The sequence below is a fragment of the Leptosomus discolor genome, chromosome 4 (genome assembly GCF_034619465.1).
Source record: "Leptosomus discolor isolate bLepDis1 chromosome 4, bLepDis1.hap2, whole genome shotgun sequence".
Lineage (NCBI taxonomy): Eukaryota > Metazoa > Chordata > Aves > Leptosomiformes > Leptosomidae > Leptosomus > Leptosomus discolor.
The window spans coordinates 23358796-23386786 of record NC_141394.1 but is presented as its reverse complement, the minus strand read 5'-3'; the positions used below and the strand labels follow the sequence as shown (position 1 = coordinate 23386786).

At 40.4% G+C, this 27991-nt stretch overlaps 1 protein-coding gene across 1 annotated transcript; it reads left to right on the top strand.

The window, feature by feature from the left end:
- The first annotated feature begins 751 nt into the window (after positions 1 to 751).
- CENPC (centromere protein C) lies at positions 752 to 27991 on the top strand. The gene is made up of 18 exons (XM_086463954.1): positions 752 to 778; positions 1926 to 1987; positions 2221 to 2318; positions 3402 to 3486; positions 3590 to 3806; positions 5744 to 5947; positions 6548 to 6927; positions 7595 to 8426; positions 8945 to 8983; positions 10109 to 10143; positions 11025 to 11093; positions 12324 to 12428; positions 13238 to 13336; positions 16218 to 16313; positions 16628 to 16782; positions 17259 to 17349; positions 18809 to 18881; positions 27752 to 27991. The coding sequence occupies exons 2-18, from the start codon at positions 1927 to 1929 to the stop codon at positions 27792 to 27794; spliced, it is 2682 nt and encodes an 893-aa protein (XP_086320080.1). The 5' UTR covers positions 752 to 778; position 1926; the 3' UTR covers positions 27795 to 27991.

The window sequence follows — 27991 nt, the reverse complement described above, 5'->3', positions numbered from 1 at the left end:
TGCTTAGCTCTTGAATTTTTCTTGACTTGTCATTCCTTCCTGGTTTTATCCTCTACAGTCTTTGCTTGCTCCCGGCTTAGTAGGCTTTATTTCGTTTGTTGGCATAGAAAGTACTGCTGTTGTTTGAATTACTACTGTTCTCGTTGTGGTAATAGATGTCTGGAGTCACGTCTGCTCTTCCAGTGACTTTGATTATATTCAGGGTTCAAGTATATTAGGAAGTGCTGGGAGTTAACAGAGACTTTAGTGTTACCATGGAACAGCTGGTGTCCTCTCGCTGCCTGTCAGCCTGGTGTTGCCTGTGATAAACACAGGGTAGGAATCTCCACGTGGGCAGTTCTCACAGAGCAGCGGATGCATTGTAAGGTTATGTCCTAGCTTGCTTTGGGGCAGTTCATTCCTTTTCCTTACTCAAAAGATTATTTCTATAGTCATCACATAAATGTTAACCAAATCCTTAGATTCTCTGTGATTTCTGTCATGTGAGTCTCTCTGACTTTAAATGCAGTGGATGCTTGATGGTTCTCGAGGAAAGATGAATTTCTGGCAGTTGTTTTGGGGGTTGTAGCTACTGCGGCTAAGAAGAATGGCTGCAGTAACTCTCACTAGTTTCAGGTGGATTGAGAATCCTGGGGACTTGCTTACGCAAGAAACAGAAGGTTGGTCGCCTATTTGTTTTTCCTGTCGAGTGTCAACATGCTTATTAAAAATTGATTCTTATTTCTTCACAGAATAATTTTAAAAAAGGCTACAGAGCAAGGTTCTGCCATGGAGGAGGGTAATTTACATTTAAAATTTTATTCTTAGATCTGATTGTTTGGAAAACTTATGTTGATTGTTGTCCCAGAGCTTAATATCAAAACTATTGGGTGTATCTTACTAAACTGATTGTATGATGTTTCCCAGACCTCTTATATTTCTTAGTGGTGGGAGGAGCAAATTGTATTCCTCTGCTGAGGCAGCAGACTGTGGTGTAGCTATACCTAAGCCACCCCCAACTAGGCTGCCTGAGCATGGAAGCAGTAGTCTGTGCAAACATTTTGCCTATCAAGAGGCAGAGAAGTGAAGCCCATACAGAGTTCTAGCTTGTTGGGCCTTTGCTGGTAAATGTTAGAGATGAGTTTGAGCATTTGAAGTGCTGTAGCTTTCTTTAGAGGCGTGTCAGAAGTTGGTGAGCTTTTTTGTTACTGGAATCCATTTTTAGACATGCATTTCATGAGCTTAGCCACTCTACCAAATTACCTGTAAAGGCATGTAATAATCATGGGAGAAATACCCCATGGCTTTGTTCTTGTTCTTTTGGTTTGATCAACATGGTCTGGCTTGTGGATCGCTTCTGCCGTTTTCATTTGTGCTGGGGAGCTTTGAAATAGTAACCCAAGCAGCTGAGCTGTTCACTTGCCGATGGATTTGATACCTCAAGTCAATTCTTTCTGCTGAAACTTTTGTAAAGCACAGAATAACTGTGGGTAAGTGGTAGAAAGAGAAGCAGAGAGTGACTCCTTGTATGCAGGGACGGATGTGCAGCCTACACATTTCATTTCTGGGTCTGCTGAGACTGGATCACTGTGCAGGCAATGTTACTGTTTTTTTTAAAAAAAATATTTATTTTAAGCAAGAATCTCTATTAATCCCAAAGCTCTTGTGCCTGAGGGCTGTTGCAGTAGTTGTATGTTTTCTTTTATGTAGAGAGATTTATTCATTCTTGTAATATTCTGTGGCAGTGGGACTTTTTCTCCTGGAATCCCTATTTAGACAAGTTTCTTTGTAGATATGTGCGTGAAAGTAAAATATATTAAGGTTGGGACTAGTGGAAAGAATAATCTAAAATACTAAGTAGTGAGAACTTCACTCCTCCTATATGGCTGGGATAGGAACATTTAGTATTTTTGATTGAAGATATTTTTTTCCCCTTTTATTTCTAGAATGAAAATTGATGTACAGCCAGGTCAAAATGTACTGAAACTTGTACAGGATTGTTTTGAAGGTAAGCTTTTAGTTGGTGTTTTGCTGGATTTGGTGGTTAAAGAAAAATTAATTTATTCCTTGTGTTATATTTAGTGATAAATAGATAGTCTTCCTCACAGTCTTTTTCCCAAATAGCTGATTTCTTTCTTGTTTGGATTTATGTGACCTTAATGAGCCTTAGCAACTTGTTAAAATAAATGAAACCTGGACAATAATTCCAAGAATCCCTTATTCATAGTTTTTTCTTTATAGGTTGTGGCAGTGATCTTGCAATAAACTCTCCAAGTGCAATCTGTTGCTCCACTCCTATTGGCAGAAACAAGAATAGGGCCTCAGTACATAGCCGAAAGGTAAGTTAGTTATGGCAGTGTCACAGCGAAGCGTTGGGTGCGGTTTCACTTGGGTACACATTTAGTTCTGTAGGATTTAGTTCTTTATGAGTGTTGAATGAATAAGCTCTATATGTCACTCCTATTAGTATGTAGGCTGTAATTTAACCTTTCTGTAATGGTTGTTGGTAATGTTTTTTTCTTAGTTTGTTGTGCTCTAATACTAAATATTCTATAACTAGATTTATTTAGTAGCTCATTTTCTTGGGTTTCTGCTAATGAAAGCTTTTTCAGCTTTTAGTCCAGGATAAATTTCTCATGGTCTCAGGTTGAAGCACACTGCCTTGTAATTGGTGGTGAGTACGGCTGTCTTGGAGGTTGTTTTCAGACACTTTGCCAGGTATATGGGCACAGTTCTTAGCTGTCTGGTGGACAGTAAAATTGCAAGATGATTCTTGTATAAAAGCAGCTCGTCAACTCCTGATAAACAGTTACCTGTACAATAACTTTGTGTATCTGTAGCTTTGTTGAAGAGTGCAAACAAGTTGAAGGACTTCTTAATGTGCTGTCTGGGAGAATGATGCCAATAATCTAGTTTGTATATTTGTCATATTTTGATTCTAGCAGTTTTTTGTAAAAATAGTGTACTCTATTAATGGTAGCGTTGAGAACGGGCAGCCCTTATAATCGTGTTTGTTTACTGTAGTCTGATACTAGAATACTGTATAATATCAATGTAACTCTTGCAAAACCTCAGCCTGACCTAATAAAGGTGAATTAAATTGTTTAAATTAATTCATTCTAGTGAAAAGAGTCAATAGCTTGTCTGTGGACTAGCAAGGATGTCTGTTCAAAGCTGCAAATTGATTTTTGCTGTGCACACTGTTTACCTGTTGTTTAAAATTTACAGTTAGTTTTAGAAAGTCTTACGTTATAGAAAATGGAAGTGTTTAGTTAAAATAGAACTGTGCTTCAGATGAGTAAGAATGAAGGCAAGGAAATTGTGTCGCATTCTGTAGAAATTTATATTCCTGACAAAATACTGTTGCTTTATCAAATATTATACTTTGTCTTATTATTTGTTATTGACTATGACTGCCAAAGGCATGCCTAACTAACTCTGTGGAAAGAGCCTCTAATTCTCAAGAGTCCTTACCTGCATCACCACTGAAAACAATCAGCACCAGAGGTTGGTAGCACTATTATGGAATTAAGTTTTTTTGGGTAACTGTTTCTTGGGATTTTGTAAGGTTTTGAGTAGAAGAACTAAACCTATTCTATATATATGGCAGAATGGTCACATGAAACACCGCTGAAGCCTGCAATACATGATTACGTAGCTGTTTCTAAAGAACCAAAGACTCCTGTGTCTAAAAACGAAACAAACGTATTAAAAGATGTTGAAGCACTCTACGAAAGTCCTGCACTGTATGCAAACACTGAGGATGATCATGGGTTTGTTGGATCACCTGTTCTTCTGGAGGAAGCGAAAATTTCTCCTGTACCTACGTAAGTAGAGTTGAACGTGGTGGTGTGTCCACTGTGTTGTCCGTCCCGACTGTCCACCTCACCCCTAAGGGTAAATTAACACAGTGATTTCAGTCATTTATGTATTTGGATTGTGAACTTGTAAAAAATAATTCCAAGCTATTTGGAAAATTTCTGCATCTGGGTTTAGAAAGGGCAGAATTGTTTTTTATTAAATATTCTGGTGGTAAGGTTAATTCCCAGAAGTGCAGTACCCAAGTGCAGGAAGCCTGTCAGAATAGATTTGAACTCCTTTTTCGCAAGGAAGTGCCCCAAACGATGAACTTCTCATTCTGGACTTTTTCAGTGAATCCTGTTGACAAAAAATTTGTTAAAGCAGAGATAAGCCGTTGTCGTTCCTCTCGCTCTGAATTTGAGAATGTTTTATACAAAGTAGCACCACTTCAGTTGTGATCATTATCTCCTCTTTGGAAAATTTGAAACCTAGCTTCAACAGTGGCCAGTAGTCCCAGACACAGTTCTGCTTTCATGGAGGACTGAATCTCCAGGGTAGATCATAGGGACTGTCGTGGTTTGAGCCTACCCAGCTGGCGCCAAAAGCCCCCTGCGGCTGCTCACTCACCCTTCGCCCCTGAGGGATGGGGAGGAGAAAATGCAACCAAAAAGGCTTGAGGATCAAGACAAAGGACAGAGAGAGCTCACCCACCAGTTACGGTCACAGGCAAAAGACAGACTCAGCTTGGGGATGACAACATACGTTTAATACAAAACAACCACCACCATCAAGGAGAATGAGATACAACCAGGTCTTAAATACAGCACACCTTCCCCCACTGCACACCGCTCTGGTCTTCCCGCGCTCAGCTCTGCTCCCTCTTCCCCCCCAGCAGCACAGGGGGGCAGGCAATGGGGGTTACAGTCCGTCCCGCACAAGGTGTCTCCGCTGCTCCTTCCTCCTTAGAGAGGGGCCCTCGCAGCCCTCCCCGGCCCCACCGCGAGGTCACTCTCCCGGCAGACATTCCTCCTCCAGCTGCTCCAACGCGAGTCCTTCCCGCGGGGCCGCAGCTCCCCAGAACCCCCCAGCGTGGGTCCCTCCTGGGGCTGCCGCCCTCCCACCGACGGGTGGCTCCAGCGCGGGCTGCTTTGGAGCCATGGCTGCTTCGGGCCCGGCCCCTGCCCCTCCGGCCCGGGGCCCTCCACGGGCTGCAGGGCGACCGCTGGGCCACTGCTGGGCTCCAGAGGCTGCAGGGGCTCAGCCGCCACCCCACCGCGGGCCGCAGGGGAACCTCTGCTCCAGCACCGCTCCCCCTCTCCTGCCTCACTGACCGAGGTGTCCGCGGGACTGACTCTCTCCCACCCCCCTTCACTCACCAACACAGATGGAATGAATAGACAGCAATCAACCGCTGCTTTCACTCTTAAATAGTTATTCGCAGAAGTGCCATTCGTCTGGCCTTGGCCAGAGGTAGGTCTAAAATTGGAGCCAGGGGAGCTTCTGGAAGCCTCTTACAGGAGCCACCTCTGTAGCCTTCTCCTCCACTACCAAATCTGCGCCAAAACCCCACCAGGCACTGAACCACCACAGGGACTGACGCTGATCCCATTGACTCCCATTGATGGACTGAGATTGGGAACAGAGTGTACCTAAGGTCTAGGAAACCTGACGATTTCTGAAGCACATTCTCCTGAAATTAGAAATTTGTCTTGCTGAGCAGTGCTCACTTTGATCAAGAGTCACAAACTGACCCCGTATTGCCTTGTTGATTTGGACACTTGCTGCTATTCTGGGAAGTAGTACCGCTACCCTGTGTTCTAGCAAATTACCAAGTGGAAGCTCGTTCATAAGAAGTGAGATACTGTCAGTAGGAGAAGATGAGAGCATCTGTCCATCCACGTGATAGTTTAATGTGCACTCAGGACTTATAGCATCGTATCTGAATGCTCTTTCTCATACATAGATTTCATTTTGATGACCAAGATACTCCTGCTGCAGTGAAGAGCCACGTGGAAGCTGAAAATTTGGAAGGACCTCAGACTGGGAGGGATGAGCAGGTTGTTCTCGTGCAAAGAACAAAATGTATTGCTACGTCTTCTGTACAGAAAGAGAAATCTTTCTCTTCGATCGTCTTAACAGCTGTAGCAAAGGGAACGCTTGGAAAAAGGTTTGAGGCTTAGTATGGACATAATTTGCTAATAAAATAACAGTCCTGAGTACTGCAGCAACATCCTTTTAGCTGTAAACATGGTCTGGGAGAATGTTTTGGGATAGTCCAACATTACTGAAAAATGCCACTTGAGAAGGGGTTTGAATAATTGTTTCAAAGTTTTGTGCAGTTAGGATTTAACAGGGCTGTTGCTTTTGTCTGCCAGTAAAATAGCTGTTGAATAGTGTTTCAGGTTGAGCCTGAGATATTTTGATAGGTAGGTTGGAGGATTCAGGAAAACCTTATATGGTTCTGAAGTTAGCAGTGATCAAGCAGTCTTTTGCGGAGCTAATATGGATCTGACTGGTTAGATAGGGAGTTGACTGTCCAGCATCTGAGAAACAGTGAGGTGTGAATATGAGGCCAAAGCAAGGAGAAGCAGGCCTTATGCTCTTTTTGGAAGCTAAAGGGCAACGAATGATGAACATTCTAGTAATTCTTCTGAGGAATGTGCTGTAGCCTGTTCAGGTGTTCAGGAGTCACCACTGGATTTGCTAGATTGAAAGTCAATTTTCTTCCCCTGAAATGATGTGAATACTTTGTCCCTCCTTTCTTTAGGTATTCAGCCTCAATATCACCGCCACCGCCTCCTCCTGTGAAAGATGAAGATGCAGAAATAAAAAACAAATGTGAATTTTTAATTGATGAATCAGATGGTTTATCTCTTAATTCTTGGTTTTCAATACCACGTAAGAACAAAAAATCAAAAAAAGGTGGCTCTGCGACTCCTGTTTCTAAATCTCAGCCCTCTGAAAAGGAGAAGACAGAGAGTAAGAAGGGCAAGAACAGAAAAGTACAGGCTGAAGCACTTACTGAGCAGAAAGTGGATGATTTGGATGTCAGAGTATATGACTTCAAACGAACATCAGAATCAGATCCAGTCTCTAACAGTGAAGGAAAGGTCCTTAAATCTCAGAGGCGAAATAGTAGTCGTGTGGGTAAGTTATTTAACAGGTCTTCAGGCTCTTCCTCCTAAGTCATTACTGGATTTTTTTTTTGGTGGTGGTTTATTGGGAAATAAGGATGAAGTAGATGAGAGACATCAATGGATTCCTAATGGATGTTTCTGTTGCACAGTTAGGTTTGGATGTATATAACGCAGTGAGACAGAGTGTCTTCACTCTTCCCCCCTGCCCCGTCCACCGCTTACTGGTAGCCCTTCCTCTTAGGACATTAAAAATTTAAGTTAGCAGTGTTGTTTTTCTGATGAGCAGACAAAGAAGGTAGGTACCCGCAAGCTTTTGCTCTCCGTAGAATGAAGGTTAAGATATGTGCTTTGAACTGGAGGGGATCAGTTTTTAGGAATTATTTGAGAAAGATTTAGTAGCAGAAAGCACTGGAAGCTGAAAAGCAGATTGAATGTAACGTTGCTGCCCTTTTTTTCTGCTAGGAAATACTGGAAGTACACAAAAAATTCTGTTTTGAATTTTTCATACACTATAGTCCAGAGAAAGCCGCCTTCTAACCATCAGGGAAAAATCTGGTTTTGTGATACTTTTGTTTTGTTTTGATTCTTTGCTTTATTTTGATGCATTCGGATGTCAACATGTATCTTCAGGTTTAATGGGCAAAGATATTAATGTCTGATGTTTTGTGTGTTGGTAGGAGAGACTAAAAAGGATGCACTTAGACAAGGCTCTCTGAACCAGAAAAAGGACAAGTCCTGGAAACCAGAAGCTGACGATCTGGTGTTGTCACAGTCTAGGTTGGAAACAAAAGCATCTGATGCAGAACAGTGTAAAACAAGGGTGATGCCAAGTGAGGATTTGCCCGTGCCCTCAGCTGGGCATCAGCAAGAGTGGACTGTGTCTCCAAAAAAGAATTGCACATCTTCCAAACGTCTGCAGTCGGCTTCAAAAGCTTCTCAGCATTTAGTTCACAAGAAACAAACTGCTAAGCAGAAACTTCCAAAAGGTACAGTAGCTAAGAGACTGGCAGGAAGTCCGAGAAAGAAGCTTAAAAAATCTGAGAAGAAAAGTGGTAATAAAAAGCCTCAGTTACAAAGAGAGGAGAGTTCTGGCAGTGAACTTGGTGAAGAAGAGCTTGAAAGAGAGCCTGTAAAATCGCCTGAAGTGTTTACCTCACCCCTGCATCAGAAAATACAGAGTTCTGAGTCTGAAAAGCCTAAAAATGTATCACACACATTGGAGTCGCTTAGTGATGCAAATAAAAAAACTCCTGTGAAAGCACTACAACATCTCACAGACAGTGTGAAGGATTCTGAAAAGAAACAGTTGCCAGCTACGTCTTCAGGGAAGATACCCAAAAAAATTCATCTCAGAACCTGTCAGTGGATTTGCACAAGCCCTGAGAGCACGGAGTCTCAAACGGATTCTGACAGCTCTTCTGTACAGAACATGGCAAGAAAACCCCAGAAGTTACCAGATGTGAAAATAAAAAGGAACAAAAGAAAACGTAACATGCCACATGGACTACAGTAAGCATTTTTTAAATGTAATTCCTTACAAGTGTGGTGTAACTTGGTAGATAATTAAACACATCTTGTTAACTTTTGAGCAGTAGTGGCCCAATTGAACTGTGTGGCAGTTTCAGACTGGTTGAGTAGCTAAGAGTGAAACCAATTAGTGTAATCAACATCCCATTCTCAAAGGTGGGTGCCAAATCTAGTGTCTGCTTCTACACTTGCAGCACCCGTAGAATAACTTCACTGTCTGGTTTGTTACTTTGTTTATAAATTGAGAAAACAAGGTGTTTAATTCTTCAGCTGTATTTATTTTTGTAGAATTAACACTACTAATGATTGGTAATCAAAAGAGGAAGTTTCTTTAATGACTCTAAGTGAATTTTTCACCAATTTTGCATTGCTTTTTATTTTTTTTTAAAACGTTTTTTTTTGTGGTTCTATTCAGTACATAAAATTGTGGACCTACAGCTTCCTTTCAGGAAGTAAAATTGACTTAACAGTAAACATAATAATAATTTTTTCACTTCTAGAGGTTCCTTTGCAGCTGAGAAGTCTACCCGTTGTGAAAGGTAATTTCCTGAGCTGTCTGTCAAGACTTACATTTAATCCCACTTCTGCCCCCCTGAGGCAGAACAGCTGGTCAGTGCTTCTTTCTGTCATGAATAAGGGATCATAGTAAGTTGCTTGCCTTTGGGGACTTTTTTTCCTTTGAGGCTTACTTCCCCATTAGTGTGTGATTTTTGAACAGAAATACCAGTGCTCCTAGAACTGGTAACAACTGCACTAATAAAGTCGCTGTTAGGGACGGTATAGAGCTGTATCTACAATCTAAACTCTTTTTTTGTGCGCATGGGTGTGCACGTGTCTTCTCCTTCATGGGATGGGAACTTAATAACAAAGCAAACAGGAGTGGTGGTCTGTGAATTTATTAAATTCTATGTAATTCTACTGAAAATCTTATTTTTTTTTATTAAAAGGGAGCCTACCACAGACTTAATTGGACAAATTTGTAGTGTAGTTTTGCTAATCTAGCATTGAAATACATCTTTTGGAGTTTAGGTGGGTCACAGCTGAACTTCATTGGCATAATAAAAGCACAGCCGCAGATGGGGGAAGGAGGAAGGTTAGGGGTACTAGTGCTAAGGCTGTAAGAAGTCCTATTATAAGTGATTTGATTGCGAGAGAATCTCTGGTGGAGTTACAAACACGTTAATTGTCATTGTATGGGGGAGACTGTATGACAATACATATTACAAGTTATAATTACAAACTGGTTTACTGTCCTTTCCTTAAAGTATGAAAAACATTTCTTTAAAGCACTTCTATAATCATGGTCTGTGGAAAATTGAAAGATAATGCTACAGAGGGGAGGAAAAGGTCTGTTTCTTCTGGAAGGGAGAAAAAAAGAAAAGTTACAAGATTTTTAGGAAACCTGTTTAGAGAAAAGGTGTGAACATGAGTTTGTCTGCCAGATGACCGAGTAGAGGAGCAACTGGTGGATTTCAGACCTGTGATTCCTAACTAGCTGTCATTTGGTTCAGTGTCTGATCAGTACAGACAGATGTTTAGAAGGGAAAAAACCTCACTCCACATGATCTGAAAAAACCTTACATTTGCTGGTCTTGGTAGTGCTGTAATGTTCCTTTGACATTTGACATATTCAAGGAGGTGTATTTTTTTTTTTTTACTTCCAGAAATAAGTCTTGTGAGCAGGATAATACATTTTCAGGTAATGTTTAAAGTTGGTATTTTCTTGTATTTTATGTATAAGCTTCTTATAAGCTGTAATTGATGGTACAGTAATTTCTGTTGTATTCAGCTTGTCCAGAATAAGAAATGCAGATTGTACTGGCTGTGGTCACGTTTCTGCCCAAGCAGGTGATACACTATGCCAGCTTCACATTGTGTTAGCTGTGGAAGGACAAGCACTACATGGTTTGGCATCAAATCTACCAGGATAAAAGTTATCCTTCCAAAATACTTTGAACAAATTTTTTAGACTCAGTTTGTACCAATTTGGTGTGTTGCCATATGGTGGTACTATATACGCACCCTTGAGGCCACCCTAGAGCAAATTGTATAGCCTTAGGGAGTTGTGGCCTGTTTGTCTCAAAATATTTTGGTTTTCTTGCACAAGTAGCACTTATTGTCATAATGAGCGTGAGCCCCAGGGATAGAAAGTATTTTCATTAGTGTTTTAGAGCCAGTTGTGAATGTTACTAGTTCGTACAATGCTTTCTTCAGAGACCTGGTTTTGTCTGTGTTGTAGTAAGAAGTTTGTTCTGAAGTTAGGTTTGAGCAGTATAAAGCTGAATGATCTTGCACTTTGATCAATAAAGTTGTATGTGTAGTTATAATTTGCCCGTGTTCATTTTATTAGAGGGATGGGTCAGAGCAATATTAACTTGAATGTATAGTTTTCAGTAATTTTCAAGCTTATACTGTTTTTTTCTACATTTGGTTTTGTATATGTTTAAAGAAAAAAAGTGTTAGTGCGAACACTAATATTAGGACTTCTGCTTGTGTTACCTTTGGTTGCTTCTAATGAGTATGTTGAATAAAAGTCAGGAATAGTAAATACCTATAGTGGTTTTTTGAGTGTGTTTTCAGATAGTTCTGAAGATTTGAATTCTCAATTGAAAGATCTGTTGTCAGACGACATGGCAAGACATAAAATAGGTAAGGTTATTTTAAAGTATCTTAATGTAATTGCATAAATAGAAATGTATTTCCAACTTGATGTAAACTTTGCTGAAGGAGAGACAGGAAAACACTTAGAAGTGAGTTCATATGTTAATAAGTATTTACAGATAAGGCTTGTTAGATCTTCAGGGTACTATAACCCTGCTCTAATTTTTAAGTTACTTTTAAAAACTTCTAGTGTTTCTTTTTTTTATTACTACAGTCAACAATTACCTTTGTCACATTTCCATTTTTCATTTAATATTGAGTCAAGACACTGTGTAGAGTTCAGTGAGAAAAGTAAGAGTCTGAGTTAGTGTTACATAGTGTAACTGAGGGGGCAAATGACCTGCCTTCTGTGGTGGTCTGAGTCCAGATAGGAGAGAACAGTGGGCATGCAGGTGGTTGCGGTCCCATACTAGTCTGCTTTTATTGTTTTTTTTATTCCCTTCATTGTTATTTTATGCACAACACTATAGTTGTCTACTGTCAAAAACTATTTCAGCAAGTATTTTTTATTTACCACTTTTATTTTTAGCATTTAAATATTCTTGACGGTTTTGCTCTCAACTCTCAAGGGGCACTTATTCTTCCTTACAAGCACTAAACACTAAAATACGAAATCTTATGTATTCATGTATGGCAGCTTAGAAAAATTGAAAGTTGAGACTGCATAATAAGTGTGAAGGTAAGTATGTGAGAAGTCTTGGAAATGTGTGGGGTTTCTGTTGGCAAAAGTGCTGCTCTTCTGGGCCTTGGAGATGGGTCTTAAGAATCTGGAAGAAGAGGGGCTGCTTATGCAGTCTCTCTTGCACTCCTCTTGCCATAACCAAGGCAGTGCCTTTCCACTGTTCCTCATGAAATCCCTCAGATTTTTTGTCTTTGTGAAGAGCTTTGTCTTCACAGTTGTAGTGTGTTTGCTGCTCCCTGTGCTTGAGCCCCTAATGTCTGTATCGCAGAGATTCACTAAGACACATGGAATGAAAACCAATGTAAAGTCAGCGTGGTGACTGTTTAAGAAAAAAGGAGAGCGAAATACTGATGTGTGCAAAAGGTGGCTTTGGCAAGACTTGATTCCCTTTTCCTGTCATGATAGCCACGTGGTATAAATATCAGCTGGGAAGCGCTGACACCCTGATATGGAACAACAGGGAAGGATATTTAATGTTTTCCATTTCTGAACTTTCCTTTCATACTTAATGTGAATGATTTCGTCCTTTAAACTAGTAATGCCTTCCAACACACCTAACGTTCGTCGGACAAAAAGGATACGATTGAGACCTCTGGAATATTGGCGAGGCGAGCGTATAAACTATACGATGAGGCCTTCAGGTATTAGTTCAAAAATACCTATTTGCTTTCTCCTGATAGGGCACTAAAGAGAAAACTGTGGGTTGATCTTGTGCGGTGAAAGCTTACTATTTGGTAATTTTTAAAAAAAAGTGGATTATTTGTGGTCTTCAGCTATTCAGTCATCTTTCTGTGTAGTCTTTTTCTCTCCTGATACTCCCGTGTCAGCTAGAAATAGTATCAGCAGAGCATGTTAAGTACCCTTGCCTTAACTATTTAGGGAAGAACAAAATGGGTTCTCTATACTAGCACGTTTATTACATCAAAAATTCTGTATCTCAGAAAAAGAGACACTCTACTGGATCATTGATTGGAGCATTTCTCCTTGTGTGGGGATTGTTCTCCAGAGCAGATACTATAATATTTTATCCAGTCTTAGTGTTAAATTCCCTAAATGGTAGAATATATCTCGTTCTCAGGGATTTTTTCTGCAATTCAGCCTAATTTGTTCCTTTCCTAATCAATTAGTCTGCTTGAAAATAGTAAATTTTTTTGTGTCCCTAAAATTGATGTTTTGTCTTAAAAATTGACTCTCACGTCATGGCTTTCTGAAACTTTCTTTGACTGAAATATGAGCAAGTTTGTTTTGAAAAGTCTCAAGTTGCATTGCACTCCAAAATACTTAATGTTGAAAAGCTTTTTTTGGTTTGCTCTGACTTTTTGAAGCTACCTGAAGAGTTCAGCATCAAGGAAATATATTCTCAACTGAAATGCTTGTTGGTTGTGCAAATCTGCATTCTTATAAATTTATTATGGGTTAGTGAACTTTGTTTAACTTTGTTTTGTTTCAGGGGGTCTTATGATTAGTGGAATAGTATGTCCAGAAACAGAACCTCACAGGAAGATTAAACGGAGGAAGCGTGATCAGAAGCAGAAAAGAGATGAAACAAGTATGAACACAGACCTATTTTTCATTTGATACTTAAACAAATAATCTGTAATCGAATCACAGCTTGGGTTGGGTTGGAAGGGATCTCAGAGATGACCCAGTTCCAACCCCCCTGCCAAGGGCAGGGACACCTCCCACTAGACCAGGTTCCTCAAAGCCCCATCCAGCCTGGCCTTGAACACTGCCAGGGAGGGGGCAGCCACAGCCTCTCTGGGCAACCTGTGCCAGTGTCTCACCACCCTCACAGTAAAGAATTTCTTCCTAATATCTAATCTAAATCTACCATCTTTCAGTTTGAAACCATTACCCCTTGTCCTATCACTACATGCACTTGCAAAAGTTCCTTTCCAGCTTCCATACTCTATTGCTGTAAGATTTTTCTCCCATAAAAACTTAATTCTCTCTCTGGGTGAAAATAATTTTATAATGAAATGTGTTAACGTGATCTCATGTGGAAAAGGCTGCTCTTACTCTTGCCTATAGCAATGCTGTATAATCTGAAAAAACTCCTAACTTCTCAGCATTAGAAGGGAAGAGATACAGGATATATCCAGAAGTGTTGTGGTGTCTGTAAGCAGGGGTTGAAGAAAATGCGCTGTACTTCTGTCCTTGTTCAGCTCGTTGATTAATGATGCTGGTGTGTTTAGTTTCAAAATGCACAGCTAAGGTATAAAAACTTCCGGTCATTTTACTGATACCTGTAATATCACATCTGAAAAGGCAGCACAGGGTGTCAAAACAGTTTTAAGCTATTGTAGGTTAAACACAAAAGCATAACAATGTAGCTGAAGAGAACGCTTTAAGAACAGTGCATAGAATTGTTAAAAGTGGGCAATAAATCTTATGTTTAAACAAACAGGAAGCTTTGCTAGAGCTTCTATGCCAGTAGATAATAAGTACGTAGGTAGTGCTCAGAAAAGGGAGATAGAGTCAAAATCCAAAAGCCAAATTGTTGTGTATATTGTATTATTAGTAGTATGCTCTCTGTGGAAGATGTTTTGATGTTAAAAAAGCTTTCTTTATGGAGACTGTTTAGAGCTTTTGTTTGAGACAGCCATTTCTATGTGAAGTTACAGAACAGATAAAACAAAAGCTAACAAACATGGAAAATGCTGTATCGTTCTGACACAGTTCTAACACCGGGGCTGAAATAATTATTAGAGAGATCAAGGTAGAGAAGGTTCAGAGAAAGCTTGTCAAAAACGTGAAAGGACTTCTGTACAAGAAGCAACTACATGGTGAAGGCTCCTCAGCCCTGAAGAGAGTACTGTGGAGGTGTGAGAACCACCTCTAAAATAATGAGTGACATGGAGAAGAGGACTAGAAGTAAATTGTAGTTAGTTCTGTTGGGTTTGTTTTTAAACCCAAAAGCTAGAAGGTGTGGAAGGAAGGTAGTGAGAGCTGGATTTTTCAAACAAAACAAGGCAGCTCTTACCACTCTGTGCTCCCTGCCTCAGAGTGCTGTGGATAAAAATGTTTATGTAGATTCAAGGCGAGGTCTAGATAAATTCACAGAAGACTTAACTGTTAATAGATCTATGTAAAGTATGTGAGCTCCGTGTTAGAGGTGGAAGGTATTCCATGGAAGTGCCATTGCTCTATTACAGCATTTTGGGGCATGGAAGGGGTACCTGCTTTTGGCCATTGATGGGAGACAGGATCCTGATCTAGATCAACCTTTGATCTGAGTAAAGTTTATGTTTTAGTATAAATCATTTGCAGTCCATGTAAACTTGAGCTTCTAGTGACTGTTCATACTCACAAGAATTATTGGTTGCTTCAGGTGCATTTGAACTGTCTTCGAGAAGTGATGAATCTCCTCTTCAACAGACATTCATCCTGAGAGATAATCTTTCACTAGCATCCTTGAATTTTAAGTGATGCATGTAAGGACCATCAGCTGAGTAGAATTTCTAGGACAAATTCCTAAATTTTATTGAGATAAAAATTCTGTGGCTATAGCTATGGAGTTGCCCCTGTTAGCGCTTCTTTCTATAGAGAGATGGTTTCGTTGGAACACAGCTGTGTCAAACACAGTAACTTTCTTCCTGCCCCGGGCTGTCTTGGTTGTAAGGGTATTTAAGCAACCACGAGTGCCTACAAGTGCTATAGCTTACGTTTAACAACCTTATTCTGCCTGCATTTAAAGAAGTTTCCTGTGCACTGTGGAGCTAAAATTTTCTGTTTAAGAGAGTTCTGCAAGAGAGCTTTGGAGTGTTTATTGTGTCGTGAACATTCTCCAGCATCTCTTTTCTATTTGAAAAGTGTAAGGTTGTCATCAACTCTTAGGCTATTTCCTTCTCTGGAAAAATCCTTTTTATTATAGAAATAGTTCTCTGGTTTACAACTTACAGTGAGATTCCTGTAATGGTATTTCTTGAGGAAAGGAAAATTGAAGATGTGCTTATTCTTTTGAACACTTTGTCTCTTAAGTCTCCTGTCCATCAGCAGTAGGTAAAAGGAAAAAATTTGTTCTTCATACTTCATCATGTATTTTATATCCTCTCTTAATATCCTCTCAACATCTGTTGCTAGAAAAGCCCTTTTTTTAAAAAATGCAGGTACATTTGAGTAAATACTGTCATTAATAGCACAGGATAGGTAGTTGACATTCCCTTGGAAAATTCTTTAGTATTTAGAGACCTTTTATCTAGTTATCTATTACACTCAGAAATAATGTCAATGAAAAGTGCATTTTTCAAAGAATTGTTAGGAGTGGTTTCATTTTGTTTGAAGAAAGTGTGTTCAGTCTGTTTAGTCACTTAACAAAACAAATTTAAGTACTTATGTGAAATCTAAAATTGTGAAAAGTTGTGGTTAAATAATTAAGTTTTTAAAATGTAGAGTGATTATTTTTCTGGTTTTGTTTTTTGTCTCCTCAGGAAGTGAGATACCTGCAAATTTGTGTTACACCCTTGCTGATACTTCTAAGCCAACCGCTGTTCTGGACCCAGTAACAAATGAGGAAATACTTCTAGGTGAGTTGAGGGGATTTGACTAAGGGCCTTTCTGAATTATGTAGTAAGTGTTTAGACTGATAAGAAAAGAAGTTGTTTATGCCACATTGGGCATAAAAAGGTGAGCTGTTGGAATATTCATTGCTCTTCTGGAGAAAATTCTGGGGGAGACACAAAAAGTGTCCTGATTTTTCAGCTAAATATTGAGTCTAGCTCTTGGGGGTGTTGCACTGAAACAGTACATGATGCATATGATTTAATAAGTAGTTACTGAGCAAGTAACAAGACTAATTATGTGTCAGCATTAATGTTAATCTCTTGGACTTTTTTTGTAGAATGTATTAACACCAAAAGCAGTCACTCATGCTTCTACAAAGATGAATCGGTAGAGATATATAAAAATTTGAATACATCTGATTTTGCCACTGGTAAATTGATTTTGAAACCATTGAAAGAAAAGGGACACCAGTTTGTCCACATGGATACAATAGTAAGTATGCTTTTTTCTTACTTTTATAAAATGGACAGTGTAAATGGAAAATCTTAGAATGGTTAGAAGTAGTGCATGAAGTTGACAGGTTTTTCAGCTTTTTTTCCCCTATAATGCAAATAAACACAGGAAACATGAATGAATAATTTCAGTTGTGACATCAATTATAACCAAAGGAACTTGCTAGAGGTACTTTGTGTGCATGTTGCCCTGCTTTGCTTCATATTGAATTTGTATGTCCATGGACTGGATCTTGCAGGCAAGATAGAAGTATGAAATAAATAAAATTGGCCCCCACCCCCCTTTTAAATTATGGGGAGGGGTGGCAGGGTGGGGAAGAAACTCTGCTAGCTTATTTATTTTTTGATCTTTGTTACGTGTCTGCAAAACAAAGAGTATTTTTTTTCTCGGATAACTTTCTTAAACGTTTGCAAAGGAAATGTTGCTAATCTTAGAACCTTTTGGCTTTCATTAAGGCTTTCCATGTTATCCATGGTAAAATTGTTGTTACCTTGCATAAGACACCATATTGTCTGACTACAGGGGACAATTTCTATGTTCCAGCAGGTAAGTACGTGTGTTTAAAACCAATTTGTTGGAGACAAATGAGACTGAATTAGCATGCTAGGGAGCAAAACCAGGCTGAATGATGGGAAGAGAGAAGTTTGAGTAGAGAGTGGGAAAGTACGGGGTTATGAAAAATGAAATGTGACCCAACACTGGACGTGGGTTGATGACCTAACCTTCGAATGCAGTCATACAAACGCTGCTTGTTTATGTGAGTTGGCCTCGAAGTTTTTGGTGGCTCTACCAAGTTCTAAGAGTTCATTTCTCTTGGGATTCTGATTCTGTCTCTAGCTATAATGTCGGGGAAACTTCACAGACAGCTTAATATAGTGGTAGTTAATATAATTGGTTCAGTCACCATCTGCTTGCTGGATTTTCTACATAAAATTATGAAAATCCATTTGGATCAGTTCACCATATTTTACGCTTTGTGCTCGATATGTAGAAGGTGCAGAATGTCTTGTTGCACAGGTTGTAATAACTTCACATGAGTTGTTAAGAATTTAGACACCTCTGATTTTTTCCTTCCGAGATAAAAGTGGAATGAATTCTGTATGGGAAGCTGTCGTTCAGTGGGTAAGACACTAGTCAGGAGAGTTTGTAGTAGTTGTAAAGCAGGCTGTTCATGAAGCTGCAGAGAGCTTTTGTACAGCTTTCTTGTGAAGAGTCTTCGTTAGAAAATGACAAGCTACCAGTTGTTCTCCCATTAAATTTTCACCATGGTGTTACGATTGAACAATCATTGTTCAGTTAATGCTTCATGCTTTGAAGCTTTTTTTCATGGGTTTGTTTTAATCTTAAATTTAGGGGTCTGCAGAGGCAATTTTGTAGTTTGCTTTTTGGGAAAGCAGATTATATAGACTGCTCAAAGTTCCATATAGCTGTAAGGATCTATACTTTATTTCCGTTCTTCCCTGCTACTTGATGGCCTGTCTCAGTATGCCTGGATGGGCAATGCAATGGTTGTGGGTGATCTTTTTTGTAATTCGTCAAGTGTGACTGTATACGAATGGTAGGATATTGCTCATTCCTGACATTCAGTTCTGTTCAAATGTTTCTAAACTTGTGGTCATGTTAGTATGCAAATCCCAAGTGAAGACCTGCAGATAAATTTCCATGTGCAGATTTTCTGTAGGAATAAATCAAAGTAAATTCAATCATCTTAAAAGTTGTCCTGTGGGTTTTGAGGGCTGAGAGCTCAAGCCTGTTACATTCTTTTCAGTAAAACTTGCAGGAAGGATGCACTTTATCATTACCACAGGTTAAAATAAATGTTACTGTCTGTATTCCTTGTTACCTCGTTGAAATGCAGTGACTTGCCTGTAAGGGTGGCATCGTAGATTAGGGGCTAATGTTCCTTCTGGTAAAATATATGAAATAAAAATTCACTTGGCTGAAGACAGAACTTCAAAAATCACTAGTGGCTCCTAAAGAAAACTTTCTCTGTTTTTGTTTGTAGGAAATGGATATAACATACTTAATCTTCTGAATGAAGACAGTGTTCTTTTCTTCACACAACTCAAAAAAGACAGGTGAAGAACTTTCTGCAGAAAAGTTTGCTGGAACACTTTTCAAGCTTTTTTGTTTTGAAATTCTGTTTACAAACAAAAAGTGTTTGAGTGTGCCAAGCTTAAGGTTACAGATTAATACAGAGCAGCTGAAATGGACATGAGAAAAGTTAAGAACAAAACCAAAAGAGCCTCCGTAGTTTGCTGTCAAACTGAAGTGACAGACTGAAGGGCCTCACTCTGCGTCAGTTACTAGTCTTGTGTCATCCAATGACAGAAAGATACATGTATAAAATTTGTGGGTAGAGCACGTTGTTCTGAATTGGATTTATATGCCTAATCTCCCTAAAGATGCTTCACACTTGAAAAATTTTTAACATCTTCAGCTAACATCTGCTAGTCTTAATGTCTGCCTGGTACAAACTGCTTAGAATAATGTGTATTTAGTGAGGACCATGTTGTTCACATTCCAGTAATTGTTGTCTGGGAGATGGGCTGCTGGAATTCTTGTGTGCTGGGGTCCAGCCTTCTTCTAATATGTTAAGGACAGGTGTCTCTTCCTTGTTCTAGCAGAGGTATGATTAGTGCCTCAAATTCGAATTGTAAAATGGGAGGTCGTAAGCTTATGGGTTGTATGTTTTGTATGGAAGCTATGGCTTGATTAGGTCCGAACGCTGTGGATAGCTTTGTTTTGTGTAACAGCAATAGGTCATTGCCAAATGTATTACTTTTAATATCTGCCTTTGTTTTGCTTGCTGTGTTCCTGGGTAACAATGAGGACCTTTGGGAAAACTGTAATTATACTGTATAGTCCAGAAGCCAAGTCTAGACAGCAGATGGTATACGTAGCATTTGTCTCCTGAGCTCTTCAAGGTTCTTTCTGGCTGAAGATAAGGATAAACTACAGTTACTCCGATAGGGTGGTTTCTCTGCGTGGTCACTGCTATTTGAGAAGAGAAGGAGATAAGGAAAATTAATTGGAATCATAAACTTTAAGGAAATGAGAATTGAGCATTGATCCTGTATATGGTTTTGGCCATGCTAAATCTGGAGTATGCATTAAAGTAGGAAAGAAGAACTGGCTTTAGTGCTTCCCTTAAGCTTTCAGCTACCACCTGACTTTGTGTGTCTGAAAGGGCTTGGACACCGAGATTACCGTGACTCTGCGAAAGACCTTTTAGATTGGGGAATTTGAGTTAATATACTTTTTTTTACCGTTCTCTTTCAAGCAGTAGTTCCTATGATTAGTATGTATTTAGACAGACAGTGGAAATACTTAGTAGAAGTTATGTGGCATCTTTGCATTCATGGCTAGGTCATGCTGAACTTTGAGAAGATGAAACAGAGGAACGTACTTATAGCCATTTAATTCTTCCTCTGTCTTGATACAAACTATTTGCTGTCAGAGTTCAGACTGCACGGAAGGACCTTTTTTTTCCCCCTTTTTTCCCAGCCTCAACTTTTGTAAGGAGTTCAAGAGTTAAAATGAAAAAACCCAAGTCATTTAGTTAGAGCTGATAATAACTTGATGTTGGCAGCTTTTCTGAGTTTTGGGCTTGGGTTGGTCTCTTCAAGGTCAGCAAGATTCAAATATTGTCCCTTCTGTGTTGGAGCCATACCAGCTACCAGATGGGCACACATGCTGTCTGCACTACTTCAGGGGATCCCACCCACTAAAACATTTAGTTTGTAGGTCTTTCAACTCCTCAGGTCTGCAGAGGTCTGGAAAGTTGCCACTCGGAAAACAGTACAGGGCTAGCATTAGAGCAGAGATCCTCTGCCCCTTGCCCAAGCCTGTGTCCCAGTGGTCAGGGCAGGGATGTTTGGTCTCTGAGCCCAACAGCTCGTTGGTTCCAGCTGACAGTCAGAACAAGACTGCTTTTCAGTTGTTAAAGGCCAGGGAGTTCAGAAGGAAGATACCCTGCAAATTTTCTTCTGCGTTACCTGTCTACAGATTCGGTAGCAGAAGGATACTTTGTTAAGAGGTTAGGGAACATGTATGGACTGGAGCTCGTGGCCCTAAAGGAAAGCGTGGATGTATGTTGTGACAGAGCTCAATGCAGCCTGCTGCTTTCCAGCAATATTTTCTCGTTCGGTGGGCTCAGATGAGAAGTGGTACATTGCTCTTGTTGTATCAGGCACCGATGCGTCTTCCCCCGCTGCACTGTACTGCAACTTGGCAGCAAGGTTTTGAGTGGATTTTCTTTTAGGTCATCATGAGTAAATGATGAGAAATACGTCCTTTGGGATGGCTTCTTAAGCAGAAGTAACATGTGTGCAGACCTTTTCCTGACACAGGCTGGGAAGTGGCCATAGTTCAAGTGCATGTTCGAGGTCAGCATGCCGTGAATGCCTGTTTGAGTTTTCCTAATTCTGTGCTGGGAGCATCAACAGAGTAGGATGGATTTATTAAAGCATGTAACTTTTTAGGCTGGATGGTTTTGTTGCTTCCTGACTAGTCTGTTTCTTGGGAAAAGTGTCCTGTATAGTTTGCAGAGAACATTTCATAGCTAGGGTACATCTCAAAATGTTTGTTGTTTTGGTTTTGTTTCTTTTTAAGTAGCAAAATCAATCGTGCCAAGCGTGGTGATGTTTTCAGGATGTTGCGTTAGTTTAGCAACAATTCCACTGTTTGTCACTAGATGGGGCTGCAAGCACAGCTGTTTGCCTGGCGTCTGTGTTCAGTGGCGTTTGGTTTTTGAGAGGAGGGAAGAAGAGTATGTTACAGGCAGAGAAAAATTCAGTTGAATTCTGTTGCAAGGAGATGTAAATCAGTTTCCATTAACATTAGGACTTGGCACTGAACCTTGCTAAGTTTGCTCTGTTACGGTGTATGATGTACTAGTTGGAGCCACTTGCTCAAAGTTGTTTTTTAAAACATTTAATGCACAGCAGGAGTTGAGTTGTGCTACGTTGTTCACCGTTTCTCTGGATTGCATTTTAAATTTTTTTCTTCAGCTTGACACTTGTAAAAAAACTTGCTTCCATGTCATTAGCCTGAATATAGTGTGAGGAAGTGCGGGAGAATGGTCTGAGTTCCAGGACTCCTATGGGTGTGGAGTTGTGCAGTGTGGCAAACAAGAATTTATTCTTAGAAGAAGCAGCTGATGTTTCACCTCTACCTGGTCTTGCTTTGACTCCTGCTTCCTACATTTTTGTGTACATCAGGCTACTAGTAGTTGTGGGTAACCTTTGGTGGTCTAATTTTTTCCTTTAGCGAATATGTAAAGAAAGAAAAAAAAAAAGCCTCTGAAACGTAAGAAGTTGTCATTCTTCTTCCTGAGTATGTGTGATTCTTTTAATCAGCATATTTTCTACTCTGTTCAGTAATCTGACTTCCACAGAGTAGTGTGATGGTTTCAAATAGTTTTCAAATAGACAAAACTATTTAGACTTCGTAAAATGCTGGAGTAATAGCCCATACAGAGCATGTCATGGTCTGAGGCTTAAATATGTGTTGCTTCTGTAATGTTATTTGACTGTTGCAGCTTTTAAACCAGCTTTTAAATTATTTCATAGAGTGTAGTGGCTTATATAGCCAGCTCAGATGGCACAACTTGTTACTTACATTAGAGTTCAGAACATCACCTCTAATGGTAGTAGAGGTCTGAGCCAGGTTTGTGCTAAGCTAGGCCAAAGTCAGTTAGCCAGTGTTACCTCTGCGGAGGGAAGTTGGGATCGTCATCGTGAAAGAAACGTGGCCTTTTCTGTTGACTGTGTGGTACGCACGCTATTCCTGGAGGATATCACTGGTTTAGTAATTAATTCCTTGTTTTCTGTCAACAGTAATTGAGAGAGCTGGAAACAAAAGCCGAGTCACGTATTTCATCAGTTTCACGTTAGTAGGTATATGTGTTCCATGGTAGTATTGTGGTAACAATTAGAGGCTTCTTTTAAGGAGCTTAACTGACAGTGTCCCACCACAATAAAAAGTCAGGGCTTTGAAGGCTTTGTATCCCTTTGAAAAAAATTACTTTACTGGTTAGTAGGTTCTCTTGAAAAGGTGTTTTTTGTAGTTTAATTTGGTTAGAAAGCTGTTCCTGTTTTACAAAATAAAGCTTCTTTGCAGTTTATAGTGGTAGAAGAATGGATGCAAAACTGTCAGATATGTGTGCACATTCATATTTGTACAACTTTGTAAACATAAAATAGGAGAATGTGAGCTGAGTAATTACAGAAAAATAAACAGATTGCTGAGGCACACATACAGTCTCTTCTGTCTATCTGCAGATGATATTAAATTAACATTTGGGGAATGCAGTAAACCTAAAGAGCTGTTACTTCATTTTGTAACAGCTGAAAAGGCATTTCAGCACGAAGGAATATTTCTTACGTTTCTACTGATGTATAGACTCTGTTGCACGATGTCTTTTGTAATACGGGATTTACTTTAAGTGGTAATTGACTGCAGATAATACGTCTAACCAAAGAGTATGGACCGTGCCTCTGAAACGGTGTTGGCAGCTGTTGTAACTGCATGTCTTAGTCCTTCCAAGCTGGTACATTTCCTTTTCAGAATGTCCCGTCACTTCGTGGATGTTCACAAGTGTAGTCAGAAGAGATCTCGAAGCCAACTGTTTCTCAGGTTGCATGGAAAAGCTTCGTTTAGGATTTGACAACCAAAGTGATTCCTATGGTCCAGTTCTAAGATGAAAACAGTAGGTGACCATCTGTCAAAACAGTTGGCTGCAGCTTACTAGGGAAAGAATACATTAACAGGAGTGCCTGCAGAGCTGCTCTGTGCTCATAAGCCCACCCACAAAGCTCCTGTTCTGGTTTGCTTCATCTGAACTCCTGTGCTCCAGCAAAGGCTCACACAAAAGGCTGTAAAACCACATTTACTTTGCATTTCTGCAGCCTTTTTTTTTTGTTTGGAGCACAAGAGGGACAATAATTGAAACAAGGAGCTGAAAGAAGCAAAGTGTTTACTTTCTCAGTCTGACTGTTCAGTTGAGATGCAAATCTAAAAGTGTTCACAGAAAAACGTATTAATGTCCTGAGTAGGATTTTTAACTTCTCTTTGCAGGCCGATAGGTAAGGACTTCTAAATTTGAAAACTGAAGAATTGAGGTGCTTTTGACAGCTATTTAGGAAGTTTATTAAATGGGTACAATAGCTGCTAACACACATTATTTAGCTTATTACATTTGTTTCATGGTCATGGTGTTTGAAATTACCTTTTCCTGTGTTTTCAGTAACAGCAGCTGAAATGAGAATTGATCAAGATGGCAGGTGCATGGTAACACTGTGTGGGTGCCTTCTGGAGTCAACGTGCCATAAAGAGGGAGAGGAAAGGAGTGATATGAGAGGCGTAAACGTAACGAAGAGCTATAGTAGTGTGCAAAGGTGTTGCAGACTGGCTTGTCTAGGTTATGCAAAGGGTTTTCAATGGAATTCCGTAACTTTTGGAAGAGCAGAGCATGACTCTGCTCTTCGGTAAGGGAAACCTTTCTGGCATCAGTGCCATGAGAACAGAGCTGTTTGTGCTCGTAACTTACACTCTAGATTTGGAATTCTAGTAGTGCCACGATCACGTGTGTTTGAGATCATTGTCAGCTTATCTAAAACTGCAGGATTCAGCTAATGAACATGGTGTATAATTCGCTGAACAAGAGGCCTGAACTTACTGAATTTTATCCTTTCTTTATGTTATCATCACTTCTGTACTGAGGGGGCAATTACAAGAAATGAAAGTTAATTATGAAGAAGTTTTTTTCAAACACAATCTGAACTTGAAATTTTATTGCTGACAAAGAGGGAGCTCCCCTAGGATGCAGTAGCCTATATGCTGAAGAAACTGAGCACTTCTGTATTTCGGTTAGTGCCAAGTCAGCTCTGAGGCTAATTAATCAAAACAAATTTACAATTAAGTCCAGGAAGGAAGACTAATTAAGTAGCCAGTTAAGAAAAAGTGCTGAAGGAGGGAGCAACCTTAAGGGGAAAGTATGAGGCTCCCAGTATTGGCCCATGAAGGACAATTAAGTGATAATTGCAGAGGCCTTTTTGCATCGAGCAAATGCTCTCTGACTTTTATTATGGCTGATTTTCTTCATATTAGTAGAAGCAGACATTTGCCTGTTGAGCAAGTAAGCTTTGCTATGCACTCTTGAGGTAATTCATAGGTAGAGCACAGAGGTCGCTGCAGGAATACTTTGGAACACAGATGCCAGACTTGAACAGTATTTTAGCTAGCGGGAAAGCCCTGCTGTTTTGTAAAGACAAAGTAACTCTAAACGTTCACTTTATTTGCCTCTTCATTTTGTGGCAACCTGGGTCCATCTTGGCATCCTGTTTAACCTTTCAAACAGATTGCATTGAGTGAATTATCAGAATTTAGAATAGCTTCATTTTGTTCAGTTGCTAACCCCACTTAAGTTCACAGAAATCATTACCTTGTCATGAAATAGCTTCTGTTGCTTACCTCCTGCACCCACGCTGCATGACACCTTGTGTTCCTTGATGGAAAAAAAGGGGGGGGGAAATGTGACACTATAATAGGAATATTGGTTTTAATGAAAATAATTTGGCTCCTCTTCTGGAGGACTTTATAAGCTTGCAAAGCTCACCTCTGGTGAGATGCTGAGGGTTGCAAATGAGGTGGATGTCCCAGTCCTCCTGTGCCCCACCTTGCCCCTTTCTTTTTTGTCTTTGTGCCGCTTGCAAGGATTGCATCATTCTTCTAACTCAGTTCCAGGCATTTGAATTATTTCAGAGGTGTTCTTGTGCCTGGAAGTTCCTTTGCTACCTCTCCTTCAAGCTTTGTACGGAGCCTGGCAAAGCTCCCAGTTTTCTCCCTCAGAGAAGTGATGCAAAGCTTCCTTTGGCCTCCGTTCTTTGAAAGGCTTTGGTGTGGTTTTAATCCCAAGAAGGTCGGCTTAGGATGTCACTGGCACGGTGTTTGTTACTGCCATCATCTGCTGTTTTCCAGACTGCAGAAGCAGAACTGAGACCGCTTCAGACCTGAATGGTTGCCCTTGAGCCTCATCCATCTGGTGAGGCTGGCTCTGCAGTGCCGAAAGAATCCATCCCAGCACTGTTCCCTTTGGCCAGACTTAGCCCAGAGCATCATGGCGTTGTGCTTTTTGCTCCTTCTGTAGCGCTAATTCAGCATGCTGGTGACTTCCTTTGCCTTGGCACGATCTTGCCACGGCTCTGCCATCGCTTAGGCACCGTGCCATACCCTGATTTTGTATTGGCAGGCTAGTCCAGGCATTCACCTGCTCTTACATCTTCATTCCGCTTGCCAGTGGGAATGCTGGTTTTGGCACAGAGGTCTAGCATGGCAGCGCATGCCTGCTGCCGCAGATATGGATGGGACATGTCTGTCCTCTCACACCTCCTTGCTGCTTGGCTTTTCTGGTAAATGCCAGGAGAAAATAATCTTCCTCATTTTTGGTGTTTCTGGGGTGTCTAAGAAGGAGCCTGGACTGAATAAGCTGGAAATGCTGTGTGGCCCTTCAGGATCGCCTTCATGCATTTCTCTTAGAGACATACCAAGCGCATTTGACATACCCTTCCATCTGGCACGGCTCTGTCCACGCGATTCAGAACCTGCCACCTCTGTTCTACCCTACTTGCTGCCCGTGGCGGGGAGTGTGTATTTGCAAAGTACATCAGAGGGTTTGCGTACATACTTGGCATCCTCATTCTTGTCGTTGTGGTTGCAGCGGAGAGGTCAAGAGGTACAGAAGAGATCAGGAGACAAAAGCTCATCTGTGGGGAAAGAGAGCTGATCTCAATCCAGGACAACTGGCCCTAGGTGGTCCTGCTTGAGCAGGAGGGTCGGAGCAGACGACTTCCAGAGGTCCCTTCCAACCTCAACCATTCTGTGAAATCAGACACTGCCATGCTATGGAAGGTGCTGTTCTATAAGATTAGTTCACGCTCGTGTTGGGAAGACCCTTACGCTGTACGCCTCAAGCGGAGGGCCTTTCCCCTGTCACGCAGCAGGCCATGGATGTGCCACCCGGAAGAGTGTGGGGTTTGCCAGAGCACCACGTACTGAGTGGTGTTAGGCTGTCAGCTCTGTCCCCTTCTGGTCTTTGCTCCGAGCTGTCCTTCTAAGGAAGACACACACTGAGTTTGATGAGAAGTCCACTGATGAATTTTGGGGAATTAGCCAACTGTTTTCTGCTTATATGCCCCAAAACATTTTAGTGTAAGGTATCTTGATAGTGGGCTTTGCGAATCTTAACAGCAGTCTTCATTCTCTGCGGGTCTCCAGCCAGCTTGAAAATTTGGCATCTTGTGCAGTCCAGGCTATCATGTAGCTGCTTTTTCCGTGTAACTCTGCATCTGGAGTCACAGTCCTCTGCTGTCACTTGATGTGGTGAGATGCATCAGATGTTATTCTCTCCAGTTGGCAACAGTTTTAATTGTTGGACTTTTCCCTTCTGTCAGCAGCTTTGTGCGGCCTTTGGGACTGTAGATCGTAGATTGCAGACCATTTGTCTAAACGTGAGCTTAAATGAATTAAAATACACACAAGATTTTTATAAAAATAGCATGAAACCTACACGCACATTGACTGCAGAGGCCTCTTGGTCCTGCACAAAACACAACCTTTCCCACTAGAGACGGCATGAGAACACACACGCAGAACAAACATCAGTGTCACAGCCAGGTGTGGCTTTGACGACTCCAAACTTTGCACAGAGGAACACATTCGTTAGAGATCATCGTTAGTTAAATTAGGCTAATGTGCTCTACTGAGCATAATTGAAATGATACTAATATTTTTATTGATTTGCCACAGGAATAGGTGAATGCTCTAATGTCCTTGCTGCTGTGAGTACGATTTGCAGTTGTTCCGCTTTACTGTCTAGTAACTCCCTAATATTATAGCACAGTAACTGTGTTAATCTGGACTAATTTCTATTCTTTTTATAATTTAGACCAAAAGAAAGAAGCATGTTGTTGGAGACCTCTTCCCCATAACTTTGCCTGCAAATTGAAGATCATCTAATGCAAAGGAGTTCTAAAGAACAGACTGACTACCATCCAACTGGAAATACACCCCAGATTTAGGGGAATGTTATTTCATTTCATTGGTCTTAAAAGATCATTCTCCAGTGTAAACTGTAAATACCTTATTTGTTACAAATTATTTTTTCTTTTGTATTAATAAAAATTAA